At 50.3% G+C, this 25,123-nt stretch overlaps 2 protein-coding genes across 2 annotated transcripts in view; both read right to left on the reverse strand.

Moving 5' to 3' along the window:
• Positions 1–5,446: 5,446 nt before the first annotated feature.
• Positions 5,447–12,594, reverse strand: LOC105484608 (TNF superfamily member 14). The gene is made up of 4 exons (XM_011746430.2): positions 12,248–12,594; positions 9,806–9,842; positions 9,508–9,549; positions 5,447–7,759 (listed from the first exon to the last, which is right to left on the reverse strand). The coding sequence occupies exons 1-4, from the start codon at positions 12,464–12,466 to the stop codon at positions 7,335–7,337; spliced, it is 723 nt and encodes a 240-aa protein (XP_011744732.2). The 5' UTR covers positions 12,467–12,594; the 3' UTR covers positions 5,447–7,334.
• A 9,007-nt stretch (positions 12,595–21,601) lies between these two features.
• Positions 21,602–25,123, reverse strand: part of LOC105487051 (complement C3) — a 42,340-nt gene continuing 38,818 nt past the window's right edge. Inside the window, exons 36-41 of the mRNA XM_071086416.1 lie at positions 23,802–23,907; positions 23,174–23,263; positions 22,891–22,974; positions 22,142–22,225; positions 21,921–22,056; positions 21,602–21,790 (exon numbers count right to left, since the gene is read on the reverse strand). Coding sequence (XP_070942517.1) covers positions 21,649–21,790; positions 21,921–22,056; positions 22,142–22,225; positions 22,891–22,974; positions 23,174–23,263; positions 23,802–23,907 — 642 coding nt within the window. The 3' untranslated portion in view covers positions 21,602–21,648. The remainder of the gene's footprint in view (positions 21,791–21,920; positions 22,057–22,141; positions 22,226–22,890; positions 22,975–23,173; positions 23,264–23,801; positions 23,908–25,123) is intronic.

Raw genomic sequence — 25,123 nt, forward strand, 5'->3', positions numbered from 1 at the left:
ATGTTCAAATGTTTACATCCTGGCTACCAATTCCCGTTTGAAAAATACACTAGATGTGGCCTGTGAGTGTGAGGCCACTTTTGATGTAATAACTGAAAAGAATCAGAAATTTAAATGTGCACATGATTATAACATGCTTACCAAAAGAATAGCTACTAAGGATTCAAGAGCTCACTGTGGGCCAAGCTCTGTAAAAGTACCTAAGGGTTCAAGCCATGTAATCTCACAATAACCAGGGTAAGGTAGAAGCCACTTTTCATCCTCTTTTACAGATGAGGAAACTGAGGCCTATAGCTGCCAAGGATGAATACTAAGGTCACCCATCTGGGAAGTGACAGAGTGGGGATTTGACCTCAGGGGATCTGGCTTGTAAAGGAAAATAAAAAATATCAGAACCCTCAATCTCTTTGTGCAAAAGGGAAGGCTGAGCTTGGAGGCTGAGTTATTGTCACACCCTTATCCAATGAATAGCGCTGTCACTGGTTTCATGTATCAACTATATCCCCCCAGCCCCAAAAGTAAAAGGCCGCAGGTATCTATGAAGGGCTAATCCCCACAGATCTTTCCTCAGGAAATTCTTTGCTGGCTTCCTATAAACCAGAATGTGAAAATGTTAACCATGGGTCTGTAATCTAAAGCTAAAGTCTGTTCCATTTCACAGTGACAATGTCGATTACAAGCTTATCTTCCCAGGTGAAGAGCACAGACAAGGCAAGATTAGTCATTCCTCCCTTCCTCTTCAAACATTCACCTTATCTTATGTGAAATGTAGATTTACTGGGTACTAACTAAAGTCTCACAAGAATGTAAGGGTTTGCCTTACTGTCTCTTTAAGGAAATGTGTAGGCCGGGCGCGGTGGCTGATGCCTGTATTCCCAGCACTTTGGGAGGCCGAGGTGGGTGGATCATCTGAGGTCAGGAGTTTGAGACCAGCCTGGCCCACATGGCAAAACCTCGTCTCTACTAAAAATACAAAAATTAACCGGGCATGGTGGCAGATGCCTGTAATCCCAGCTACTCGGGAGGCTGAGGCAGGAGAATCACTTGAACCCAGGGGGTGGAGTTTGCAGTGAGCTGAGATCATACCACTTCACTCCAGCCTGGGCAAAAAAGCAAAACTCCGCCTCAAAAAAAAAAAAAAAAAAAAAAAAAAGAAAAGAAAAAGAAAAAATGTGTAAATACGAAACCCCCTGAAGCTTCTCTGGAAAACAGCCACAGAGGCACCTGTGGCTGGTGATTTTCTCAGATGGGTGCTCAAGCTGGCTAAGAAAACCTTGGTGAATTGACTCTTGCCTCTGCCTCACATTCTGGTCATCGGACCAGTATAAGAACGATCCTGATTCTCTGCAACGATGCATCTCAAGTGTTCAAATGCCGTGCCATTCAGCAGGAGGAACATAGCATCCTACTATGAGATTAATAATATGTTTTCTCGGCCGGGCATGGTAGCTCACTCCTGTAATCCCAGCACTTTGGGAGACCGAGGCAGGTGGATCACCTGAGGTCAGGAGTTCAAGACCAGCCTGGTGAACATGTTGAAACCCCATCTCTAACAAAACTACCAAAAAAAAAAAAAAATAGCTGGACATGGTGGTGTGCACCTGTAATCCCAGCTACTCAGGAGGCTGAGGCAGGGGTATTGCTTGAATCTGGGAGGCCTAGGTTGCAGTGAGCCGAGATCTTGCCACTGCACTCCAGCCTGGGCAACAGAGCGAGACTGAGTCTCAAAATAATAATAATAATTTGTTTTCTCATCATGGCTTTTTCACTTCTACCACCTCTTGGTCTTGGCAAGAGATGAAGAGCGGGGAGGATTTCCTGCCCAGGGGGTGGGGGTAGGGTGAGGACGGTGGACTTCAGGTCCTGAGGAAGAGCTGATGGTGGTGGCGGGTTGGAGGGTGCAGTGAGGATGCAATCTGAAAAGATGCTGGAGCCCAGGAGGCGAGAAGCGGAAATGAGGTAGATAAACTTCTCAGAAGTCAAAAGTGGGTTAGCAGCCTGGTATAGGAGGTCTCTGTTCCTATACTTTATTGAAGGTCAAGTATGGGTGTAAGGTCTCTTGTCACACCAGTCTTTGTGGGGTTTTTCCTTGGTCGCCTCTCATCTTTTCCTCCCCTCCCTGACTTTCCTTTCCCTCCTCTCTTTCCCCTCCATCTCCTTCCACCCCCACTCTTCCTCTGACTCTCCCCCTTCTTTCCCTCTCCATCCTCCTCCTCCCTCCTTCCACCTCCTCTTTCTTCATCTGCCCTTCCCCATCTCTTTCCATCCTCTTCCTCACCCATGTCTCCTTCTTCCTCTTTCTCCTGCTCCTTCAGGTTGAGAGACCCCTCCCAGAATGATTTTTTGGAGGCTAAACTTAGCAAGAGGTTCCATCCCCAGGCGGAAGCTGGTAGCTGCTGGTGACTTTTATCAATACATGCTCTCCACACCTTGGTTTCCTCATCAAAGCCACAGAAACAGAAAGACCATGATGAGAGTGAAGGAAACTCCAGCAGGGGTTGGGGCCAGGTACTGGGGGCTCTCCTACCTCCCACCAGCCCAGCAAGGGCAGGGAGGCAGGAAACTGCCCTGAATCCACTGCTCACCCTTGGCAGAGGTAAAGAGCATCCCTGCCTCTCTCGGACCACAGTTCTGCATCTAAAATGTGCAGACAGTAACAGCTCCTGCCCGAAGCCAAAGGATGTATATAAATGTATAACTCACACAAGATGCCTAGGCCTTGAATATGCCGGGCGCAGTGGCTCAAGCCTGTAATCCCAGCACTTTGGGAAGCTGAGGGGGGTGGATCACCTGAGGTTGAGAGTTCGAGACCAGCCTGGCCAACATGATGAAACCCTGTCTCTACAAAAAATACAAAAAAAAAAAAAAAAAAAAAAAATTAGCCGGTTGTGGTGGGCGCCTGTAATCCCAGCTACTCGGGAGGCTGAGGCAGGAAAATCATTTGAACCCAGGAGGCAGAGGTTGCAGTGACCCGAGATCACACCATTGCACTCCAGCCTGGGAGACAGAGGGAGACTCAGCCTCAAAAAAAAAGAAAAAAAGAAATTCGTTTATGTTTCATACATACCTTATACACATAGACTGAAGATAATTTCATACAATAGTTTTAATAATTTTGTGCATGACACAAAGTTGGTGTACACTGAACCGTTTGAAATCAAAGGTCACTGTCTCAGCCACCCATGTGGACAATCTGTGGTTGCTTGGCATCGTCATCATTCCTTTTATTTATTTATTATTTGTATTTTTTTTTTTGAGACAGAGTCTCACTCTGTTGCCCAGGCTAGAGTGCAATGGCGCGATCTCAGCTCACTGCAACCTCCACCTCCTGGATTCAAGCGATTCTCCTGCCTTAGCCTCCCAAGTAGCTGGGATTACAGGCGCCCACCACCATGCCCAGCTGATTTTGTATTTTAGTAGGAAAGGGGTTTCACCATGTTGGCCCGGCTGGTCTCGAACTCCTGACCTCAGGTGATCCACACCCCCCTCCCCCCAGCTGGAATCCCAAAGTGCTGGTGTTGTAACCGAACGAGTTATAGAGAAATGCCACACTCTTAGACTAATTCAGGAGTCCTTTATTAGCCGGCGGCGACCAAGAGACGGCTAGCACTCAAAATTCTCTCGGCCCTGAAGAAGGGGCTAGGTTTCTTTTTATACCTTGGTTTAGAAGGGGAGGAGGGAGCCTAGCTGAAGCAATTTTACAGAAGCAAAACAGGCAAGAAAGTGAAAAAGATAAATGGTAACAGGAAAACAAACAGTTCCAGGTGCAGGGGCTTTAAATCTATCACAAGGTGATAGACACGGGGGCTTTGGGTGCTATCAACCGGAGGAATTCCTGGCAACTGCGGATATAGCTTGCCACAGTATCTTATCAGTAATTGCATTCTTGGATGTGCTGGGAGTCAGCTTAAGTCCTTAAGGAAGGGGGGTGAGTAAGGGGCTGTCAGTGAAGGAGTCAAAATGGAGTCTGTCTGGCTCTGTCTGCTAGGAGAGAGTCAATCAGGTTAAAAGCAAAGTAGGATATCACATCGGGATTACAGGTGTGAGCCACCACACCTGGCCAACATCACCATCATTCCTGACTCTGAATTTATATACTACTAACCAGCAATCGCTTTCCTCCACTTATTCACACATAAGTACTTAACAGTAAAAGATGTGAGATACCTATCTGGCATGTGAGAAAATGATATATAGCTACTGACGGGGATTTCCCTTGAGGATGCTGAGTAAACTTTGTGGTGTGTGCCTGCATTTCCACTGCAACCTGTTCATGTGATGAGCTGTGGAATTTCCCACTTGTGGCATCACATTGGGGCTCAAAAAGTTTCAGATTTTGGAGTATGTTTTTTTTTTTTTTTTTGAGATGGGAGTCTTGCTCTGTCACCCAGGCTGGAATGTGGTGGTGTGATCTCGGCTCACTGCAACCTCAACCTCCCGGGTTCCTGCCTCAGCCTCCCGAGTAGCTGGGATTACAGGTGCCCCCCCACCACACCCAGCTAATTGTTTGTATTTTTAGGAGATGGGGTTTCATCATGTTGGCCACGTCTGGAACTCCTGACTTCAGGTTATCCATCCACTTTGACCTCCCAAAGTGCTAGGATTACAGGCATGAGCCACCACGCCCAGCCTAGATTTTGGAGCATTTTGAATTTGCGATGGTGAATCTGTACTGTTGTTCCTCTCCCCCCACAACCATTTTGCCGATGGGGAAACTGAAGCCCTGGGAGGTGATGGAACTTGCTCGAGGTCGTATAGCTAGTGAGTGGCAGAGTGGACTCAGAACCCAGAGTGGACTCAGAACCCAGGATTGCAGAGTCTGTTTCCTTCATCCCTGTACTGTGCAACAATGGCAAGAATACTATTGGCAATAACAACAGCAGCCCACAAATTTTGACTTGTCATTCATGACAACAACAAAATGATAATAACAATACATTCACCTCTGGGATCGAAACCCGTATCCTAGAGTCCTAGGAACTAAGGAGTCCCTCCAGCCACACTGTGGCAATACTCATTTGCATAGGCCCTCTAATTTGCATGCATATCATTATCTGCCCCCACCCAACCCACCAGCTCCCTGTGTTTTATGCTTCTAACTGGCTTGGCGGATTGTCACTCTGTCCTGGATGTGTCTAATAAGGGCGTCTTGCGGGATGTAGCCTCTACTTCCTCAGGAATTGTGGATTGGAGAGGAAGCCAGATCCAGACGTGAGGTCTCTGGTTTCCCCCACATTTCCTGCATGGACTTGAGCCAACTGGGTTCAGGTTCCTTGTCTGTAAAATGACCTCCACGGGTCATTACCTCCATCCCTCTGCCTCTAGGCGCCACCACCTGTTGCTAATGATTGCCCCCCTCCGACTCCTTCCTTTCCCTGTGGGGCTCTTTGGGCTTGACAATTCCTCTCTACCCTTCTTCAGTTTCTTCCCCCAAGAACTAGACAGATCCAGGTACAACTCTTTGCCATTTATTTCAAAGATCAGTGGTTAAGAGGCCCAGGGTTATGAACAAGGTCTGGTCCTCACCCCAAGATATGTTAGTCTGGGCTGAGGAAGGCCCTCAGGCTGTGTGCATATGTGTATAATGTTGTGTGTTTGTCATTGTGATGTTGTGTGTGTGTGTAATGCTGTGTGTTTGTCATTGTGATGTTGTGTGTGTGTAATGTGTGTTTGTCACTGTGATGTGTGTGTAATGTGTGTTTGTCATTGTGATGTGTGTGTGTAATGTGTGTTTGTCATTGTGATGTGTGTATAATGTGTGTTTGTCATTGTGATGTGTGTGTGTCATGTGTTTGTCACTGTGATGTGTGTATAATGTGTGTTTGTCATTGTGATGTGTGTCATGTGTGTTTGCCATTGTGGTGTTGTGTGTGTGTATGTGTGTGTAACCAGGTCTGACTATAACTTGGTCTCTCTGTGTCTGATCTAATGAGTATTAATTACCAAGTGTGACGGTGACACCTCTGGGGGTGGCTGTGTGGCTGGGATGCTGTCTGAGTTTTGTGTGGTTGTGTTTTAACATACACACAGTGCTGCGACTGTCTGTGATGCCGTCTATGACTTCCATGTGATTCTGCGGTTGTGCATGAATCTGGCACTTCGTGTGTATGAGTCTATAGTTGTGAAAGAATGGCTGAGATTACGCAGCCATGTGACAGATTTCGTGGGATGCCATAGGTGTGACTGTATAGTCATTCTTTCTTCCTTCCTTTCAATCAGCAAGCATTTCCCTAGGGCCTGCTTTGTGCCAGGTCCTGGGCTGGATGCCAGGGACAGATCTGTGGTGCCCTCTTGGGGATGTCTATGCTTGGCAGTGATGAAATCAGCCATGGTGGCAGCATTTGCACCATGGAAATTGGCAAACATTACAAAGCTATCCCCCTCCGAGGACAGCTGGTTTTTAAACATTTATGAGCACACTGCTGTGCCCATGTATCCGAGTGTAACTCTTTGTGACCAGGCTGAGGTGTGGCCACCAGTCTGTGGGTGGGATCTGAGTATGTGACTCTGACTGTAGGTGGGGTGGGCTGGGCTCTACATGATGAGTCCTGATGATCAGTCTCCCGCCCACCCTGTCTGTACTCATGATGAGAGGAGGGAAGTGGAGGAAGTTTCCCACCCCCAGCCAAGTTCCTGGAGTCCCAAGTCCCACTTTCTTCTGAATGAAAAGCATAAATACCCACCCCTCACCCCTTCTTCCTGAATATCAGGCAAATCAACTTTACCCAATGTTTGGGAGCCCACAGACCCCAAGTCTCTGGGTCTTTGTCCTTAGTATTGTCCATGGCAGGGTTTGCAGTCTACATGGGTCTTCTGAAGGTGCCTGCTGGGTCTTCAACCCCTCAAGATGGCTGAGTTCTTGGTCCCTGGTGGTGCCCACTGAACTCTCCGCCTTCGAGTTTTGGGTTCCCTCGCATGTGATCCAAGATCTGTTTCCTGAATTTTCTTTTTTCTTTCTTTTTTTGAGGCAAAGTCTCGCTCTGTTGCCCAGGTTGGACTGCAGTGGTGCGATCTCGGCTCACTACAACCTCCGCCTCCCAGGTTCAAGCAAAATTCCCCTGCCTCAGCCTCCCGCGTAGCTGGGATTACAGGCAGGCACCACCACGTCCGGCTAATTTTTGTATTTTTAGTAGAGATGGGGTTTTGCCATGTTGGCCAGGCTGGTCTCGAACTCCTGACCTCAGGTGATCCGCCTGTCTAGGCCTCTCAAAGTGCTGGGATTACAGGTGTGAGCCACCGCGCCCCGCCTCTGCTTCGTGAGTTTTCTTTCCCCTGAGGCACCCTCTGAGTTCTCCATGTGTCAGACCCACGTCCAATGCACCACGCTCCTTCCTTCACACCATGAAAGCCCCGAAGTAAGACCGGGTGCCATCACGCAGTCGGACCAGGCGCTCATCCAGCACACGGACGACCACCTCTTCCCCAACCTCCAGGTGCACCACACCACCCAGGAAGCTGCTGTCCCACCAGACGCGGGAGTTGCTGGTGGCCCGTCCGCAGGGTGACTGCTGGCTGACCAACAGCTCCAGCTCCTCGGGGTAGCGGGGCGTGCGCTTGTAGAGGCCGTGGGTGATGGTGCTGGGCAGGCCCAGCGGGCAGCCCACACCGCCCAGCTGCACCTTGGAGTAGATGTAGTAGTAGCCAGCCTTGTTGGCCACAAGGGCCCCATCGTGGTAGTCGAGGCCCCTCAGGAAGGCCAGGCCCAGCTGGGTCTCCCATAGCAGTGGTCCCCCGCTGCCCGTCAAGCTGGAGTTGGCCCCTGTTTGGGAGAGAGAGACAAAAGGGGGCTGCCGGTCAGCACATGTGTTACTCTGTTTTTGTTTTGTTTTGTTTTGGTTTTTGACACAGAGTCTCACTCTGTCACCCAGGCTGGAGTGCAGTGGCGTGATCTCGGCTCACTGCAACCTCTGCCTCCCAGGTTCAAGCGACTCTCCTGCTTCAGTCTCTTGAGTAGCTGGGACTACAGGTGCCTGCCACCACACCCAGTTACTTTTTGTAGTTTTAGTAGAGATGGGGTTTTGCCATGTTGCCCAGGCTGGTCTTGAACTCCTGACCTCAGGTGATCCACCCACCTCGGCCTCCCAGAGTGCTGGGATTACAGGTGTGAGCCACCACGTCTGTCCTCACATGTCTTACTTTTGCTGTGTGACTCCAGGCCAGGCACCACTAGGCAGTGTGTGTGTGTGTGCGCGCGTGTGTGCACGCATATGTGTGTATTTGTAGAGACGGGGTCTCACAATGTTGCCCAGGCTGGTCTCAAATTCCTGGGCTCAACCGATCCTTCAGGCTCCCAAGTGCTGGGATTACAGGCATGAGCCACCCTGCCTAGCCTGTTTGTATGTATTAATTCGCTTTATCTCTGCTTTGCAGATGAGGGAAACTGAGGCACAGAGAAGCAAATTAATTTGTTTAGTCTACATCTCAACTCTTTGCATCCCTCTTTTGCAGGTGGGGAAACTGAGGCACGGAAACGTTAAGTGACTTGCCAAAAGTGTCAAAACTTGGCTGGGTGTGGCGTCTCACCCCTATAATCCCAGCACCTTGGGAGGCTGAGGCAGGAAGGTCCCTTAAACTCAGGAGTTTGAGGCCAGGAGTTCCAGATGAAGTAACATAGGGAGACGCCATCTCTACAAAAAACAAAAAAATTAGCTGGGCATGGTGGCAGGTACCTGTAGTCCCAGCTGCTGGGGAAGCTGAGGTGGGAGGATCGCTCGCACCTGGCAAGTTGAGGATGCAGTGAGCCATGATAGCGCCACTCCAGCCTGGGTGACAGAGTGAGACCCTGTCTCAAAAAAAAAAAAAAAAAGTGTCCAAACATGCAAATTTGCAAAACCGAGAAACCAAGGCGGCATCTCGTACCTGCTGTGTGCTTCAGTTTCCCTCTCTGTTAAATGGACACATTACTAGCACCTGCTTAGAATGTAATGAATTAATATGTAGAAAGCATGTCATAGCACATAACACAGCATAAGTACTATACGAGAGTTCATTAAATGAATACAACTAGGCCGGGCGCGGTGGCTCATGCCTGTATTCCCAGCACTTTGGGAGGCCGAGGTGGGAGGATCACCTGAGATCAAGAGTTTGAGACCAGCCTGGCCAACATGACAAAACTCCGTCTCTACTAAAAATACAAAAAAAAGTAACCGGGTGTGGTGGTGGGTGCCTGTAATCCCAGCTACTTGGGAGGCTGAGGCAGAAGAATTGCTTGAACCCTGGAGGTGGAGATTGCAGTGAGCCGAGATCATGCCACTGCACTCCAGCCTGGGCGACACAGTGAGACTCTCTCAAAAGTAAGTAAATAAATAAATAAATAAATAAATAAATAAAAGAAAATAATAAAATAAATAAAACTGGAAACACGTAGCACTTGTGGCCTATGTTCTGAGCAACTCTGTGAGTACATAAGGAATGAATGAATGAATACACTGGTATGTATAGCGTTTATCTGGTCTTCCGGAGACGCCCTGACCCCTGCCCCTTGCCAGGATCCAGGGTCCCCCTCACCTGTGAGATGCGCTGCTGGGTTATTCTGGTGAGACCTTCGCTCTGGGGAGAGAGGTCAGAGGTTAGAAACGAAGACAGTGGAGGTAAAAGCCAGCCTTCTACAGGGTCATCGTGTACACCTCCTGGATTCAACCCCACCCCTTCCGGAGTGACCCAAACTTCTGCTTCTCAGGCCTGGGGGAGGGGCACCTGTGAGGATTTGGCCAGTTGTGCAAATCATATTGGGCAATTGACCAAGGGGTGGGGGCAGCGTGGGAATCATCTCGCCTCCTTCCCTGGGACCAGGACCCTGACTCACCTTGTATCAGCTGCTCCCAGGAGCCTCCGTGTCCGTCCTGAAAATGCAGAAGGGGCTTACGGTAAGAACCTGCAGTGGGGCCACGCCCTTGCATTGCTCATACACGGCTGTGAGACACGAGGACCGTGGCCACCGACACCACCCTCAGACGCGTACACAGGGCCACATGCACTCACTTGCACACACACACCCCCTGCCTAGCAGCCTGACAACCACCTGGTGCCTCAGTTTCCCTCTATGTAAATAGAGTTATGAATAGTGTCTGCTTGGCATTGAATGAATTAATATATGTAAGGCATTATTACAGTGCTTGGCACATAGTATGCACTAGAGAAGGGTTTAATAGGCTGGCTGCATTGGCTCACGCCTCTAATCCCAGCACTTCGGGAGGCTGAGGCAGGCAGATTACCTGAGGCCAGGAGTTCGAGACCAGCCTGGCCAACACAGTAAAACCCTGTATCTACTAAAACTACAAAAATTAGCTGGGCGTGGCAACGGTGCACGCCTGTAATCCAGCTGCTCCGGAGGCTGAGGCAGGAGAATCGCTTGAACCTGGGAGGTTGCCGTGGGCCCAGATTGTGCCACTGCACTCTAGCCTGGGTGACAGAGTGAGATTCTATCTCAAAAATAAAATAAAATAAAATAAAATAAAATAAAATAAAATAAAATAAAATAAAAGGGTTTAATAAATAAGTAACATTGCCCAGTGCGGTGGCTTACACCTGTAATCCCAGCACTTTGGGAGGCCAAAGTGGGAGGATGGCTTGAGGCTAGGAGTTTAAGACCAGTCTGGGCAACATAGCAAGACCTCATCTCTACAAAAAATTTTAAAGATTAGCTGGGCATGGTGGTGGGTGCCTGTAGTCCCAGCTACTTATGAAGCTGGGGTAGGAGCCTTGCTTGAGCCCAGGAGTTTGAGGCTGCAGTGAGCTCTGATCATGCCACTCCACTGTAGCCTGGGCAGCCGAGTAAGACCCAGTCTCTAAGATAAATAAATATGTAATTAAATAAATAAGCAATATTTTAAAATACATGGACAAGGTCAGGTGTGGTAGCTCACACCTGTAATCCCAGCAATTTGGGAGGCTGAGGCAGGCGGATCACCTGAGGTCAGGAGTTCGAGACCAGCCTGGCCAACATGGTGAAACCCCATCTCTACTAAAAATACAAAAATTAGCCGGGCATGGTGGCGGATGCCTGTAATCACAGCTACTACTCAGGAGGCTGAGATAGGAGAATGGCTTGAACCCGGGAGCTGGGGTTGTAGTGAGCCAAGACTGCACCACTGCACTACAGCTTGGGCAATGGGAGAGAAACCTTGTCTCAAAAACAAGAAAATGCGGTCAGCGAGACGGCTGGACACATGGACGCCACCCTTGGGATATAGCAGCTGCCACAGGGCACAGACCTCAACATCGTCACAATGCTTAGAAGACACATGTGGCCTCAGATGTGTGGACATGTGGTTTGTGGTTTATGGATTCATGTGTGTCTATAGACACGGAGACCCAGAGACAAAGACACACAACACAAATACACCGGCTGCAGATAGGCGGGTGTGTGGACGTGTGGGTACACACACATATGTCCACGTGGGTACGTGGACAGGAATGTGTGGCCACGGGATCTAGACCCAGGACACAAAAGGGGCCAAGCCCACATGGGCATGGTGTTGGGCACACACAGACCCCCAGGTGAGGCACACAGACAGGCGGACACGTCCACGGCCAGCTGGAAGCAGCCCGAGAGATTTCCACAGATGGAAATGGTCAGAGAATTAATCTCAGTAGCAGTGATAAGAGTACAGAGAAGGCCAGACACAGTGGCTCGTGCCTGTAATCCCAGCACTTTGGGAGGCTGAGGTGGGTGGATCTCCTGAGGTCGGGAGTTCAAGACCAGCCTGACCAACATGGAGAAACCCCATCTCTACTAAAATTACAAAATTAGCTGGGCATGGTGGTGCGTGCCTGTAATCCCAGCTACTGGGGAGGCTGAGGCAGGAGAATCGCTTGAACCTGGGAGGCGGAGGTCGTGGTGAGCAGAGATCGCGCCATTGCACTCCAGCCTGGGCAACAAGAGTGAAACTCTGTCTCGAAAATAAAAAAGTACAGAAAAAATGCATGTGTGTGTGCACAGGGGTATGCATGGCAGTGCTGGGGTGTCAGTTCCGACGGGTGGAGCTGGCACTGTCTGGTACCACACACGCCGTAGCATACTTCATCCCCTATGAAGAGGTTGCCCTTATTTTGTAGATGAAGACACTGAGGTTCAGAGAGGTGAATTCACTTGCCCAAGGCTGGGAGCAGCAACCTGTCAAGCCAGCTGCTCTCAGCCTGTGCCCTGTCCTGCACACACACACACACACAGACATGCAGTGACCCACAGTGACACAGGAGAGCCCCCCTCGCCTCCACCTACTGTCAGCCCCCCGGTCCCACTCACAGGCAGGCGGGTGACCATCTCTCCCAGACGCCAGTGCAGCTGCAGAAGGAACCAGCCTTGGATGGCCAGCCCGGCCCCCATCAGCAACAGCAAGAGACCCAGACCCACCCGGGCCACACTGCACGTCTGTCTCCGGCGGCTTCGTCCCAGCCTCGTGAATGGGATGTCAGTCTGTCCATCCACCACAAACACTGAGGGCCGTACGACACTCTCCTCCATGCCCAAGGTGCCTGGAGCGGGGCTGGCACGCCTGGGTCCTTCAACCTCAGAGGAAACCAAAATTGCTCAACCCTCCTGGGCTGTGCACGCTGCGGACAGACACCCGAGGGCCGCCTTTAGAGCTGGGGTTCAGCCCCACCCCTTCCCCCACTCACCCTCCTCTTCTTCCTGTCCCCTCCGCCCCCGGCCTTGGCCCTGTCTCACTCTCACTCATGCAGACTCTCACACTTTCCAGAGGCTTCTGAAAATGTGACTCAAGTGGCAAGTGCAGTGGGGAGCCCCCAGCTTTCCCTTCCTGGATGCTTCTTTTGCTTGGGGCCACCAAATATTTCCTGAGGACTTTCTGTCCATGCCAGGCTCTGCTCTAGGTGTGGGGAATGCGGCAGTGAACAATGGCGACAAGGTTCCCTGCTTCGATGGTGCTCTTCTCCTGGTGAAGCCAGAGAGACAAGAAACCTCATAAACAAGAAAATAAAATGTTGTGGGTTTGTTTTTGTTTTTGTTTTTGTTTTCTGAGATGGAGTCTCGCTCTGTTGCCCAGGCTGGAGTGCAGTGGCATGATCTCAGCTTAGAACAACCTGCACCTCCTGGGTTCAAGTGATTCTCCTGCCTCAGCCTCCCAAGTAGCTGGGATTACAGGCGCGTGCCACCATGCCTGGCTGCTTTTTGGATTTTTAGTAGAGACAGGGTTTCACTGTGTTGGTCAGGCTGGTCTCAAACTCCTGACCTCAAGCGATCCGCCCACCTCAGCCTCCCAAAGTGCTGGGATTACAAACATGAGCCACTGTGCCTGGCCTTCTGTTGTGTTTGGATGTGACAAGTGCAGTGAAAAATATGAGAGTGGAATAAAGGAGTGGATGTGTGCTCTGTGTGTGTGCCTGAGTCTGCATGCATATATGTGTGTGGTGTGTGCATGTGGATGTGTGTATTCAGTTGTGTGCATGCAAGTGTGTATTGTGTACACACTTGCACGTGTGCATGCCTGTGTATGCATACATGTGCTGGCATATAAATGTGTGTGCTCATGTGGGCAGTTGCATGCATACATGTGTGTTGTGCATCTGTGTGCATGGGCATTTGGTCCATGTGCCTGCATGCATGTGCACGTGTGTGTATGTGTGTACATGCATCACATGTGCAAGTGGGTGTGCATATATGTGCTGTGTGCAGGTGTGTGCATGCATGTACCTGTGCATTGGTGCATGTGTGTGTGTGCACGCTTGCACGGGTGTGTGCATGTGAGTGGGGAGGTCCATGTATAAGTGTGCATGCATTCATGTGTGGATTTTAAAAACTGGAACTCATAGTCAGGTGTTAGAACCACTGTTCACCCAGTGAGCTGAGCCTAAGACCTGGGAGTCCCTCCCTCTGTCTTGTCCTCACATTCTACCCTGCAGCGAGTCCTGTTCATTCAACCTCCAAACCAGATCTCAAATCCCACCGCCTGTTTCCACCCCTGCTGCTACCCTAGCTCGGTGCTATGAATTGAATGTTTGTGTCCGCCCCACCCCAACCTCCAATTTATATGTTGAAGCCCTAATCCCCAGTGTGATGGTGTTAGGTGATAGGACCTTTGGGAGGTAATCAGGTCATGGTGGTGGAGCTCCATGATGGGATCTGTACCAATATAGGAAGAGACATGAGATGTTCACTGCCTCCTCCATGTGAAGATGCAGCAAGAAGGTGGCCGTCTGTAAACCAAGAAGAGAGCCCTCACCAGAACCTCACTGTGCTCTTGGACTTCCAGCCTCTAGAACTATGATAAATAAACGCTTGTCATCTAAGCCATGCAGTCTATGGTATCTTGAGAGCATCCCGAGCTGACTGAGACACTAAGGTACCCTCGTCTCTCGCTTGGACTGTTGCAGTAGCTTCCTCATTAGATGCCTAGATGTCCTGCTTCATCTGTTGCCACTTTAAAATTCACTTTCTACCCTCTATCTACTGTGAGCTCACTTATTTATTTATTTATTTGGATTTTGTTTTGTTGGGGTGAAAAGTCACATAACAAACCCATTTAAAAAATGAGTAACTCGGCTGGGCACGATGGCTCACGCCTGTAATCCCAGCACGGTGTGGGATGGTGGCCACCTACTTGCTGGTGAAAAGTTCTCTGGGGTCTGGGTCCCTGGAGCAGAGAGAGAAACTGACTTTGGTGGACACCCCTCATCCCTGCCAACCCAACCTGCCTGGACCTCCAGGCAACACCCCCTTAGACGGGTCACTCTTTGTCCAGAGAATGTCTCCAGTGGCTGGGAGCAAAGCCTGCCCACCATCCCAGGTGGCCCATCCCAAGCAAACAGGGCATTCCATGCTGGAAATGTCCTCTTTGTTTGATTGATTGAGATAGGGTCTTGCTCTGTTGCCCAGGCTGGTGTGAAGTGATGCAATCACAGCTCATTGCAGCCTTGACCTCCTGGACTCAAGCCATCCACCTCAGCCTCCCAAGTAGCTGGGACCACAGCCACTCACCACCGCACCTGGTTAATTAAAAAAAAAAAAATTCGTATAATAGATACTGGGTCTCACTATGTTGTCCAGGCTTGTCTAGAACTCCTGGGTTCAAGTGATCCTCTCACCTTGGCCTCTCAAAGTGCTGGGATTACAGGCATGAGCCACTGTGCCTGGATCCTGTCTTGTTTGTTTGTTTGTTTGTTTGAGACAGAGTCTTGCTCTGTCGCCCAGGCTGGAGTGCAGTGGTGTAATCTCGGCTCACTGCAAGCTCCGTCTCCCAGGTTCACGCCATTCTCCTGCCTCAGCCTCCCGAGTAGCTGGGACTACAGATGCCCACCACCATGCTTGGCTAATTTTTTTGTATTTTTAGTAGACACAGGGTTTCACCGTGTTCGCCAGGATGGTCTCGATCTCCTGACCTCGTGATCTGCCCGCCTCGGCCTCCCACAGTGCTAGGATTACAGGTGTGAGCCACTAAGCCCAGCCTCTTTCTTTGTTTTTTTTTTTTGTTTGTTTGTTTTGAGGCAGAGTCTCGCTCTGTCACCCAGGCTGGAGTGCAGTGGTGCCATTTTGGCTCACTGCAACCTCTGTCTCCTGGATTCAAGCAATTTTCCTGCCTCAGCCTCTTGAGTAGCTGGGATTACAGGCACCCACCACCATGCACAGCTAATTTTTGTATTATATGTTGGCCATTATATATGTTGTAACATATATGTGGTATATATATTGGCCAGACTGGTCTCGAACTCCTGACCTCAGGTGATCTGCCCACATCAGCCTCCCAAAGCGCTAGAATTACAGGCATGAGCCACTGCACCTGGCTCCTGTCTTGCTTCGTAAGTATCTTTGTAATATCCTGGATTTTACCTCTCGGCTCTGAAAGCCAAAAACACTTATCTGGCCCTTTATAGATACAGTTTGCTGCCAGCTTGCCCCTGACCTTAGGCTAAGACACCAAGTGACCTTCACTGGGGCCTCTGAGCTTGGGCCCTTGTGCTTTTGCTCACTCTGCCCCAGGCAGACGTCCTGGGTCTTTGCACTTCCTCTTCCTGCTGCTGGGGACTGTCTTCCCTAGATCTCCAAAGCCGGCTCCCCCTGGTCATCTGTGTCTTGACTCAAGAAACTTCTCCTCACAGGAGCCCTCCCTGTATTGGTCAGATGTCTCCTGAGAGACAGAACCGATAGAAGATAGACAGAGATAGAGATGGAGATCTATAGGCTGGGTGTGTTGGCTCACGCCTGTAATCCCAGCACTTCCGGGGCTGAGGCATGTGGATCGCCTGAGGTCGGGAGTTCGAGACCAGCCTGGCCAATATGGGGAAACTCCGTCTCTATCAAAAATACAAAAAAAAAAAAAAAAATTAGCTGACTGTGGTGGCACCCTCCTGTAATCCCAGCTACTCGGGAGGCTGAGGCAGGAGAATCACTTGAACCCGGTAGGCAGAAGTTGCAATGAACTGAGATTGTGCCACTGCACTCCAGACTGAGCAGTGGCATGAGACTCTGTCTCAAAAAAAAAAAAAAGAAAAAGAGATCTGTAGAGACAGACAGAGATACAGAGTCAGAGAAGAGACAGACACGGAAAGCTAGAGAGACAGGGACACAGAGATATAAAGACAGACGGAGAAAAAGAGAGAGACAGAGAGAAGTATAGAGTCAGAGAGAGAGTGTGTGTGACACATTTATTTTAAGAAATTAGCTCACACAATCATGGGAGTTGGCAAGTCTGAAGTCCACAGGACAAGCCAGTTAGGCTGGAGGCTCAGGGCTCGGGTAAGAGGTGGCACTGCAGTCTTAAAGCCTAAAGGCTGGAAATTCAGGCAGAATTTCTAAGTTGCAACCTTGAGGCAGAATTCCTTCTTCAGGAAACTGCGGTGTTTACTCCTTAGACCTGCAACTGATCAGGTGTAACCCACTCACAATACCTAGGCTTATCTCCTGTCCTGAAAGTCAACTGTGGTTGTTGATGTGGTCTGAAAAATACCTTTCTAGCCAGGTGTTGCGGCTCACACCTGTAATCCCAGCACTTAGGGAGGCAGAGGTGGGAGGATTGCTTGAGCCCAGTAGTATAAGACCTGCCTGGGCAATATGGTGAGACCCTGTTCTCAACAAAAAGGAAAAAAAAAAAAAAAGACCAAAAAAATAAAGAAATATAAAATACCTTTCTAGCAACATTTAGACTAGTGTTTTACCAAACAACTGGTCACATAGCCTGGCTATGTTATCACATACGTTAGCCCTCAGGCCACTCAATCTAAGAGATCTTCTTAACTGCTGGACCCGTCCCGTGGGTGAACTTTCCTTTTTGGACATCCTCACCATCCAAAATCCATTCCACACTGTCTTCTTTTTTGGGGAGCAGGTGCAGGGGATGGAGTCTCGCTTTGTTGCCCAGGCTGGAGTGCAGTGGTGCCATCTCAGCTCCCTGCAACCTCCACCTCCCGGGTTCATGTGATTCTCCTGCCTCAGCCTCCCGAGTAGTTGGGATTACAGGTGCCTGTATTTTTAGTACACAGGAGGTTTCACCATGTTGGCCAGGCTGGTCTCGAACTCTTGACCTCAAATCATCTGCTCACCTCGGCCTCCCAAAGTGCTGGGCTTACAGGCGTGAGCCACCACACCCGGCCCCATGCTGCCTTCAAGGGTCCTTTCCTGCTTCCCCTTTTAGAATGTAAGATTCACAAGATCCTATCTGCACCCTTCACAGCCTCAAGTGATAAGTTTTAGTCCAAAAGAAAAGCAAACACAAACAAAAGCCCCAAACACCCCTATATGTTGAAGAAACGAATCAAATGAATCCCAAACAGGAGAAAGCAGGAGTGAAGGCCGGGCACAGTGGCTCACGCCCGTAACCCCAGCACTTTGGGAGGCCAAGGAGGGTGGATGACTTGAGGTCAGCAATTTGAGACCAGCCTGGCAACATGGCGAAACCCTATCTCTACTAAAAATACAAAAAAAATTAGCTGGGCATGGTGGCACACACCTGTAATCTCAGCTACTTGGGAGGCTGAGGCAGGAGAATTGCTTGAACCTCGAGGCGGAGGTTGCAGGGAGCCGAGACCGTGCCACTGCACTGTAGCCTGGGGGACAGAGCAAGACTCCTCTCAAATTCAAAAAAAAAAAAAAAAAAAAAAAAAAAAAGAAAGGAGGAATGAATAAGAAAAGAATAAAGAAATGAGAAGAAGGATGTGAAGTAGAGTGGTGGTCTTGGCAGATGTCAGCCGGGATACCCACTGAGTTGCAGGAGGCTTTGGCATTTGGGAGCTTGAGGGTGTAGTGCAGGCTATGCATCTATTTCCCCCATGCCCCTGGAGTTGTGGGGTGTCTGAGGGAAAGAGGCTCTGGAGGCATGACTTTCAGTCTCAGTGGGTGTTTCTTGATGACTTGGTGCAGAGCTGGGAGGCTGCATCCCACTCTCCATACACACACCCTCCCAGTCCCCAGGGGACCAGAGGTGCAGTGAGAGGAGGTGCTCGGGGCCCCGGTCCCCTCTAGCAACAGTGTCCCCGCTCCCCACACTCAAGGCTGCTGCTCCCCACGCAATGCTGGTGATGCTGTGACCACAGAGCCCCCACACTCCCTCCCTAACTGCTGACTCATGTCTTCCCCTCCCTGGGGCTCCAGCTGGAAACGCTGCCCTGCCCACCAACCCCCTACTGCCCCCTCTCGGGTGCAGTCACCAGACATGGCTCACCCCAAAGCATTGACTCCTGGCTCAGGCCCATCTAGAAACGGGGTCTGGGAGAGTGAGGTGAGGCTGGAGGAGGGCAGAAGGGATGCAAATGAGGACAGGTGAGGATGCAGGTGAGAGGGCAGAGAAGGACTGCAGGCCGATGGGTCTGGCGAATATACAAGGATAGATGCCGGGGGAGGTGCATTGCAGAAATGAAACCAATTCTGCAAAATCGTAACTGAGGAAATTATGACGGTGAAAGAAATCAGACCTAACCGACTCCGTCTTACTTCTAAGCTTCGACTGTCCTTGTTCATTCCCGGGCATAGGCCGAACTAACTTTGGGAAGGAATTTAGTTCATGGTTTGGCTCTGAAACAAAATTGATAACAGCCCTTTCCCGAAAAGACTCCCTTTTTGCCTGGGGACCGGTCTGCCTTTGCAGGACTAACAAATTAGCTACAAGATTAGAAATTAACAGTTTAGGGGTCATGTGTCCTCTGGCTCCAAGAGTCTGAACCTCCCCACATTGCTCCTGGGGATAACATCACTATTGCAAAACCTAAGTTCAGTGCTGGCGATATTTTGCAGACCCTGAACTCAATGGATCAGCCGACAGCACCCAGACCAGAAATGTGACCCCTCCAGTTCTGTAATCCCACCCAGGAACGGAAGACAAAAAACCTCACCTCGACCCCCTGTGATTCCAACCTCCATCTCACCAATCAACACGCCTCACTTCCCAAACCCCTACCTGCCAAACTATTATTATTATTATTATTTTGAGATGAAGTCTCGCTCTGTCACCCAGGCTGGAGTGAGTGCAGTGGCGCGATCTCAGCTCACTGCAACCTCCACCTCCCGGGTTCAAGCGATTCTTCTGCCTCAGCCTCCTGAGTAGCTGGGATTACAGGTGTGCACCACCACGCCTGGCTAATTTTTGTATTTTCAGTAGAGACGGGGTTTCATCATGTTGGCCAGGCTGGTCTCGAACTGTTGACCTCAGGTGATCCACCTGCTTCAGCCTCCCAAAGTGTGCGGATTACAGGCGTGAGCCACTGCATCTGGCCCACCAAACTATCTGTAAAAACTCTGATCCCCAAATATTCGGGGAGACTGATTTGAGTAATAACAAAACTCCGGTCTCCTACACAGCTGGCTCTGCGTGAATTACTCTTTCTCCACTGCAACCCCCGTCTGATAAATCAGTTCTGTCTAGGCAGGGGGCAAGGTGAACCCATTGGGCAATGACAGTAAGAAGGCAGGTAAATCTGCAGGTGAGAATGCTGGCAAGAACACAAGAAAATACCTAAAAAAGCGTGCAGGTGAGGACCCAGATGAAGATACAGAGAAAATACACTCGCCGGAGAGGATGTAGGGGGAAACAGGTGAAAATATAGGTAAGAGTGCTATGAAGGTAAAGATACAGGTAAGCTTACAGATTGAGATGTAGGTGTTGGGGCCAGGGGAGGATGCCAGGAAAAAAAAAAAAAAAAAAGCAAAAACAACCCTGGTGGGGCGCCGTGGCTCACACCTGTAATCCCAGCACTTTGGGAGGCTGAGGTGGGCAGATCACCTGAGGTCAGGAGTTTGAGACCAGTCTGGCCGACATGGTGAAACCCCATCTCTCATAAAAATACAAAAATGAGGCCGGGCGCGGTGGCTCAAGCCTGTAATCCCAGCACTTTGGGAGGCCGAGACGGGCGGATCACGAGGTCAGGAGATCGAGACCATCCTGGCTAACACCGTGAAACCCCGTCTCTACTAAAAAATACAAAAAAACTAGCCGGACGAGGTGGCGGGCGCCTGTAGTCCCAGCTACTTGGGAGGCTGAGGCAGGAGAATGGCATGAACCCGGGAGGCGGAGCTTGCAGTGAGCTGAGATCCGGCCACTGCACTCCAGCCTGGGCGACAAAGCAAGACTCTGTCTCAAAAAAAAAAAAAAAAAAAAAAAAAAAATGAGCCAGGCGTGGCGGCGTGGGCCTGTAACCAAAGCTATTTGGGAGGCTGAGGCAGGAGAATTGCTTGAACCCAGGAGGCGCGGTCACAGTGAGCTGAGATCGCACCATTGCACTCACCCTGGGCGACAAGAGTGAAACTCCATCGCAGAAAAGAAAAAAACCCCACAGAAACAACAACAAAAACCCATACGTGGATACAGCTGAGGGTGCAGAGGAGCGAGCAGGTAAAGATTCAGATGAAAATATTGGTAACATTGGGAGCGGGGAGAACGTTAGGAAAAAGACCTAATGCATCCTGGACTTAGTAACTAGGTAATGGGGGGCTGGGTGTGGTGGCTCACGCCTGTAATCCCAGCACTTTGGGAGGCCGAGGCAGGCGGATCACTTGAGATCAGGAGTTCAAGACCAGCCTGGCCAATATAGTGAAATCTCTACCAAAAATACAAAAATTAGCCAGGCAAGGTGGCAGGTGCCTGTAATCCCAGCTACTCAGGAGGCTGAGGCAGGAGAATCACTTGAACCCGGGAGGTGAAGGTTGAAGTGAGCCAAGGTCGTGTCACTGCACTCCAGCCTGGGCGACAGAGCAAGACTCTGCCTCAAAACACACAAACACACACAAACACAAAACCTAGATGAGGGGTTGATAGGTGCAGGAAAGCGGCATGGCACACTTTACCTATGTAACAAATCTGCACATCCTGCACATGTACCCTGGAACTTAAAATAGTAATAATAATAAAAGAAAAAAATATATTGGTAAGATTATCAGGTGAGGATGCCGGTAAGCGAAGAGGTGAGAACTCAGGCGAAGAGGTTGTGAGCTGCCGGTGAATGTGCAGCTGAAATGGAGGTGAGGTGCAGGTGCATGCTATGTGCAGGTGAGGCAGGTCCGTGGTGCTTGGATAAAGAAGTCAGCACACTGGCAGGTGAACGCCCGGAGAAAACGCAGTGGGAACAGGTGAGGTTTCAGGCAGGATGCAGCTGAGCTGCAGGTGAGGCGGCTGGGGATTTCAGCCTCTTGCTCTCTGGCAAAGAACTCCAGACAACGTGAAATATAACTGAAGCTTTATTGGGAGTGGGGGAATGGGGGTGTGGTCAGTTGGGGCACCCAAAGACAACCATGTTCTCAGTGAAGGTGCCGAGGTCCTGGCATTGTTTCTGGTTCTCTTCATCTTGGCATTCGTCCTCCTCGGGCCAGTGCTCCACCCAGGTGTCCTTCCCGATGATGTAGCTGAGACTGGAGGCAGGAATGGCAGGTCAGGAAGGGGCGTGGTGTGGGCGTGATGCATGGGGGCGTGGCCATTGTGTGGGCGTGGCATGGGCGGGGCAGTCGGACGGTCGCGCGCACGCGCAGGGTGAGTACTCACTTGGGTTTCTCTCCCCAGAAATCGGAGGAGAGACCCCACATGAGGTAGTGTTTCCTCTCCTCCAGCTTCAGGGCTTCCCTGCACTTGATGGGGCTGATGAACGTGCGCTGTTGTCCAACCTGCACCTCATCCGAGCCTGGAGTGGAGGGGAGAGGGAAGAAGCTGAGCCGTGTGGGGGAAGCCAGGGAGAAAGCCGCGGGAGGCAGCGTGCTGAACCTGACCTGACTTGATGATCTGCTCAATGGCCATGATGTACTCGTCAAAGTCATTGGACAGCTGGGACTTGACCAGTCGGGTCTTGTACACTGTGGGGGAGAGGCGAACAGGGTGGGTGGTGGGCTGGGTTGACCATGAGGGGCACCCTGGTTTGCAGGTGCACCCGGGCCCGTGGCTCTCTCCCCCAAGGGAAAGTTGTAGAATCACAGCCAGTCACACTATGGCCCACCCCTCATTACACACACAACCATAGAGGGTCACATGTCACCATCCACACACAGTTGTGCTCATAGACATGCACAGAGGTCACAGCCACCTACAAAGTATAACAGTAACATACTATTCATACTATGCAATGACAGCGACTCGTGTGCACAAAATATTGCAGCCTCATGGCCACAGGCATAACCGTGTACACAATCATAGCCACCATAGCCACCGAAAACTATGGTCATCTACAGAACTTCAGGACCTCACACTCGCTGCCATCCACAACCACAGCCTCACACAACCATGGCCACACACGCAATGATGCACACAACCACATCCACCTTTCCTTACATAGGCATACCCGGGCCACTCACAGCCATGGTTCCCCACACAATCACGGCCCCTCACAATACCTGCTCACACACACAACACAGTCACCCACGCCCACAGCCTGAAGCCACACCATGACAGCCACACCTACCACCCACCACACAGTTGGACACACACAGCCAAACACACGTGACCCCGCCCGTCACCCACTCACCATAGTCCACTCCTGGCTCACAGGCCTTGTCCAGCCGTTCTTCCAGGGTGACTTTGTCATCCAACTTTTGTATGAAGCAATTCTCTGCAAGGTGGGGGTGGAGACAGGGTCTAAGTCCCACTCCTTATCTGGGGCCTGCTGCCCATGGGTGTGGCCAACCCTGGAAGCCTACCCCTCTTGGTATCCCCTGGGTATGACTTTGGGGGTCCCTGGTCATGGGATGGACGACCTGGGGAAGTGTGTCTTGCTCGGTCGCACCTGTTCCCAGCTCCGGGGAACTCACCCTCAGCACAGCGGCACAGCTCATCACGACAGAGCTTGTTCAGCTTTCCATCCTCCTTTTCCGGGTGGTAGAACCGGGTACAGCTTTCCGCTGCAGGCAGATGTGACGCGAAGATGAGAGGATAAGGGTCTCCCTCCCAAGACCATGCCTGGGAGGCCCAGATCCCCAGTTCTCAGTCTTCAGACCTGGAGATGCTAGGTCTTCAACCCCTCAGATCCCTCGGATCCCGAGACCCCCTCTACTTTCTGATCTTTGGGATTCTCAGACCCTTGAGCCTCTTAGACTCTCAACTCACAGAAGGCTGGGACCCTTGGACCCCAAATTCATAGTTTCCTGGGACACTCAGACCTCCAACCCTCATACTCCTGGAATCCTTAGACCCTTATTTTGCAACTCACATATTCCCAGGACACTGAGACTCCTGAACCCATCAGACCTCCAACTCTCAGATCCCTAGAACCAACTCATAGATTCTTGGGACCCTCAGACCCCTGGGACCTCCAGACTACTAATCCTCAAATCCCTGGACTCCTTAGACCTTCATTCTCAGATCCCCACAATTCATATATACCTGGGACTCTCAGGCCCCTGGAAGCATCAGACCCCAGGCCCTAGTTTGGCTGCTCACCCAGGTTGTAATAGGCGTAGACCTTGACTGCACCAGGCTGGATAAGCTCTACATTAAAATATTGGTGAACTTTGAAAGCTATACAGTCATCCTCAGAGTGTGAGACCTGAGGGGGAAGGAGGAGCTTGGTCAGTGGGGTGATGTGGAAGGGAGTCCAGCATTGGGTCTTGGGAACTGAGGCAGTGGTGGAGAAATTGAAGGATAGAGGAGGAAGTGGCGAAGATGAATGAACAATTCAGCAAATCCATTTACTCTTCTTCCTACACTCACAGCGAGACTACATTTCTCAGCTCCTCTTTCAATTAGGTGTGGCCAGGTGGCTGAACTCTGGCCAACAAATTGCTATCTATACCCATAAAAACAACCCGTACACAATCTTATTTTCATCTAGAATGAAGGAATCCTGCAGAGAACTACAAAGGATCCGAAGCATTGCAGAGTAACAGGATGGAAGGTGCTTGGATCCCTGAGTGACTGCATGAAGCAGAGGGACCCTTCCTTACCTCCCACGCCAACTGGACTTCACATGAGTGAGAAATACAAGTCTGTTGTGTTAAGACCCCATATTCTTAGTGGTTTTGTTTTAGTAGCTATCATTACCTAAGCTGACTAAAATGGGATTGAGGGGCCCTGTGGGTATCAGGAGTTAGCAGGGAGGACATGGGGATAGGAGAATGGGAAGAAATAGAGAAGGGAGAGGAGAAAGCCCAAATCATGGTTGAGATGAAAGAGTAAGAGAATGCCAGATGGAGAGAAAATAACAGAAGACAGGACAGGTGTGGTGGCTCATGTCTGGAATCCCAGCCTTTTGGGAGGCTGAGGCAGGAAGATCGCTTGAGGCCAGTAGTTTGAGACCAACTTGAGCAACATATCAAGAACCCCATCTTTACAAAAAATAAAACAATCAGCTGGGTACTTACACAGAATATTTATGAAGAAACAAGAACAAAAATTCAGCTGGGACCAGGCAGCAGGGGCTTATGCCTGTAATCTCAGCACTTTGGGAGGCGGAGGTGGGAGGATCACTTGAGCTCAGGAGTTTAAGACCAGCCTGGGCAGTATAGTGGGACCCCATATCTACAAACTTTTTTTTTTTTTTTTAATTCACTAAGCATGGTGGCATGCACCTGTAATCCCAGCTACTCAGGAGGCAGAGGCAGGAGGATCATGTAAGCCTGGGAGATCAAAATTGCAGTAAAAAAAAAAAAAAAAGAAGCTGGGTACAAGAGCATAATATTTATTTTTTAAAAATTAGCTTGGTGCAGTGTCGCAGGCCTGCAATCCCAGCAACTCAGGGGGCTGAGGCAGGAGGATCCCTTGAG

This window comes from Macaca nemestrina, chromosome 20, assembly GCF_043159975.1.
Source record: "Macaca nemestrina isolate mMacNem1 chromosome 20, mMacNem.hap1, whole genome shotgun sequence".
In the NCBI taxonomy this organism is placed as follows: Eukaryota; Metazoa; Chordata; class Mammalia; order Primates; family Cercopithecidae; genus Macaca; species Macaca nemestrina.

What these genes read in the sequence shown, in the direction of transcription:
- LOC105484608 (XM_011746430.2), bottom strand. Translation starts at nt 12,466, where the DNA reads ATGGAGGAGAGTGTCGTACGGCCCTCAGTGTTTGTGGTGGATGGACAG. An exon ending in AGATGGTCACCCGCCTGCCT is followed by an intron (nt 9,843 to 12,247) that starts GTGAGTGGGACC and finishes CTGCATTTTCAG; the next exon opens with GACGGACACGGAGGCTCCTG. An exon ending in CTGGGAGCAGCTGATACAAG is followed by an intron (nt 9,550 to 9,805) that starts GTGAGTCAGGGT and finishes CTCTCTCCCCAG; the next exon opens with AGCGAAGGTCTCACCAGAAT.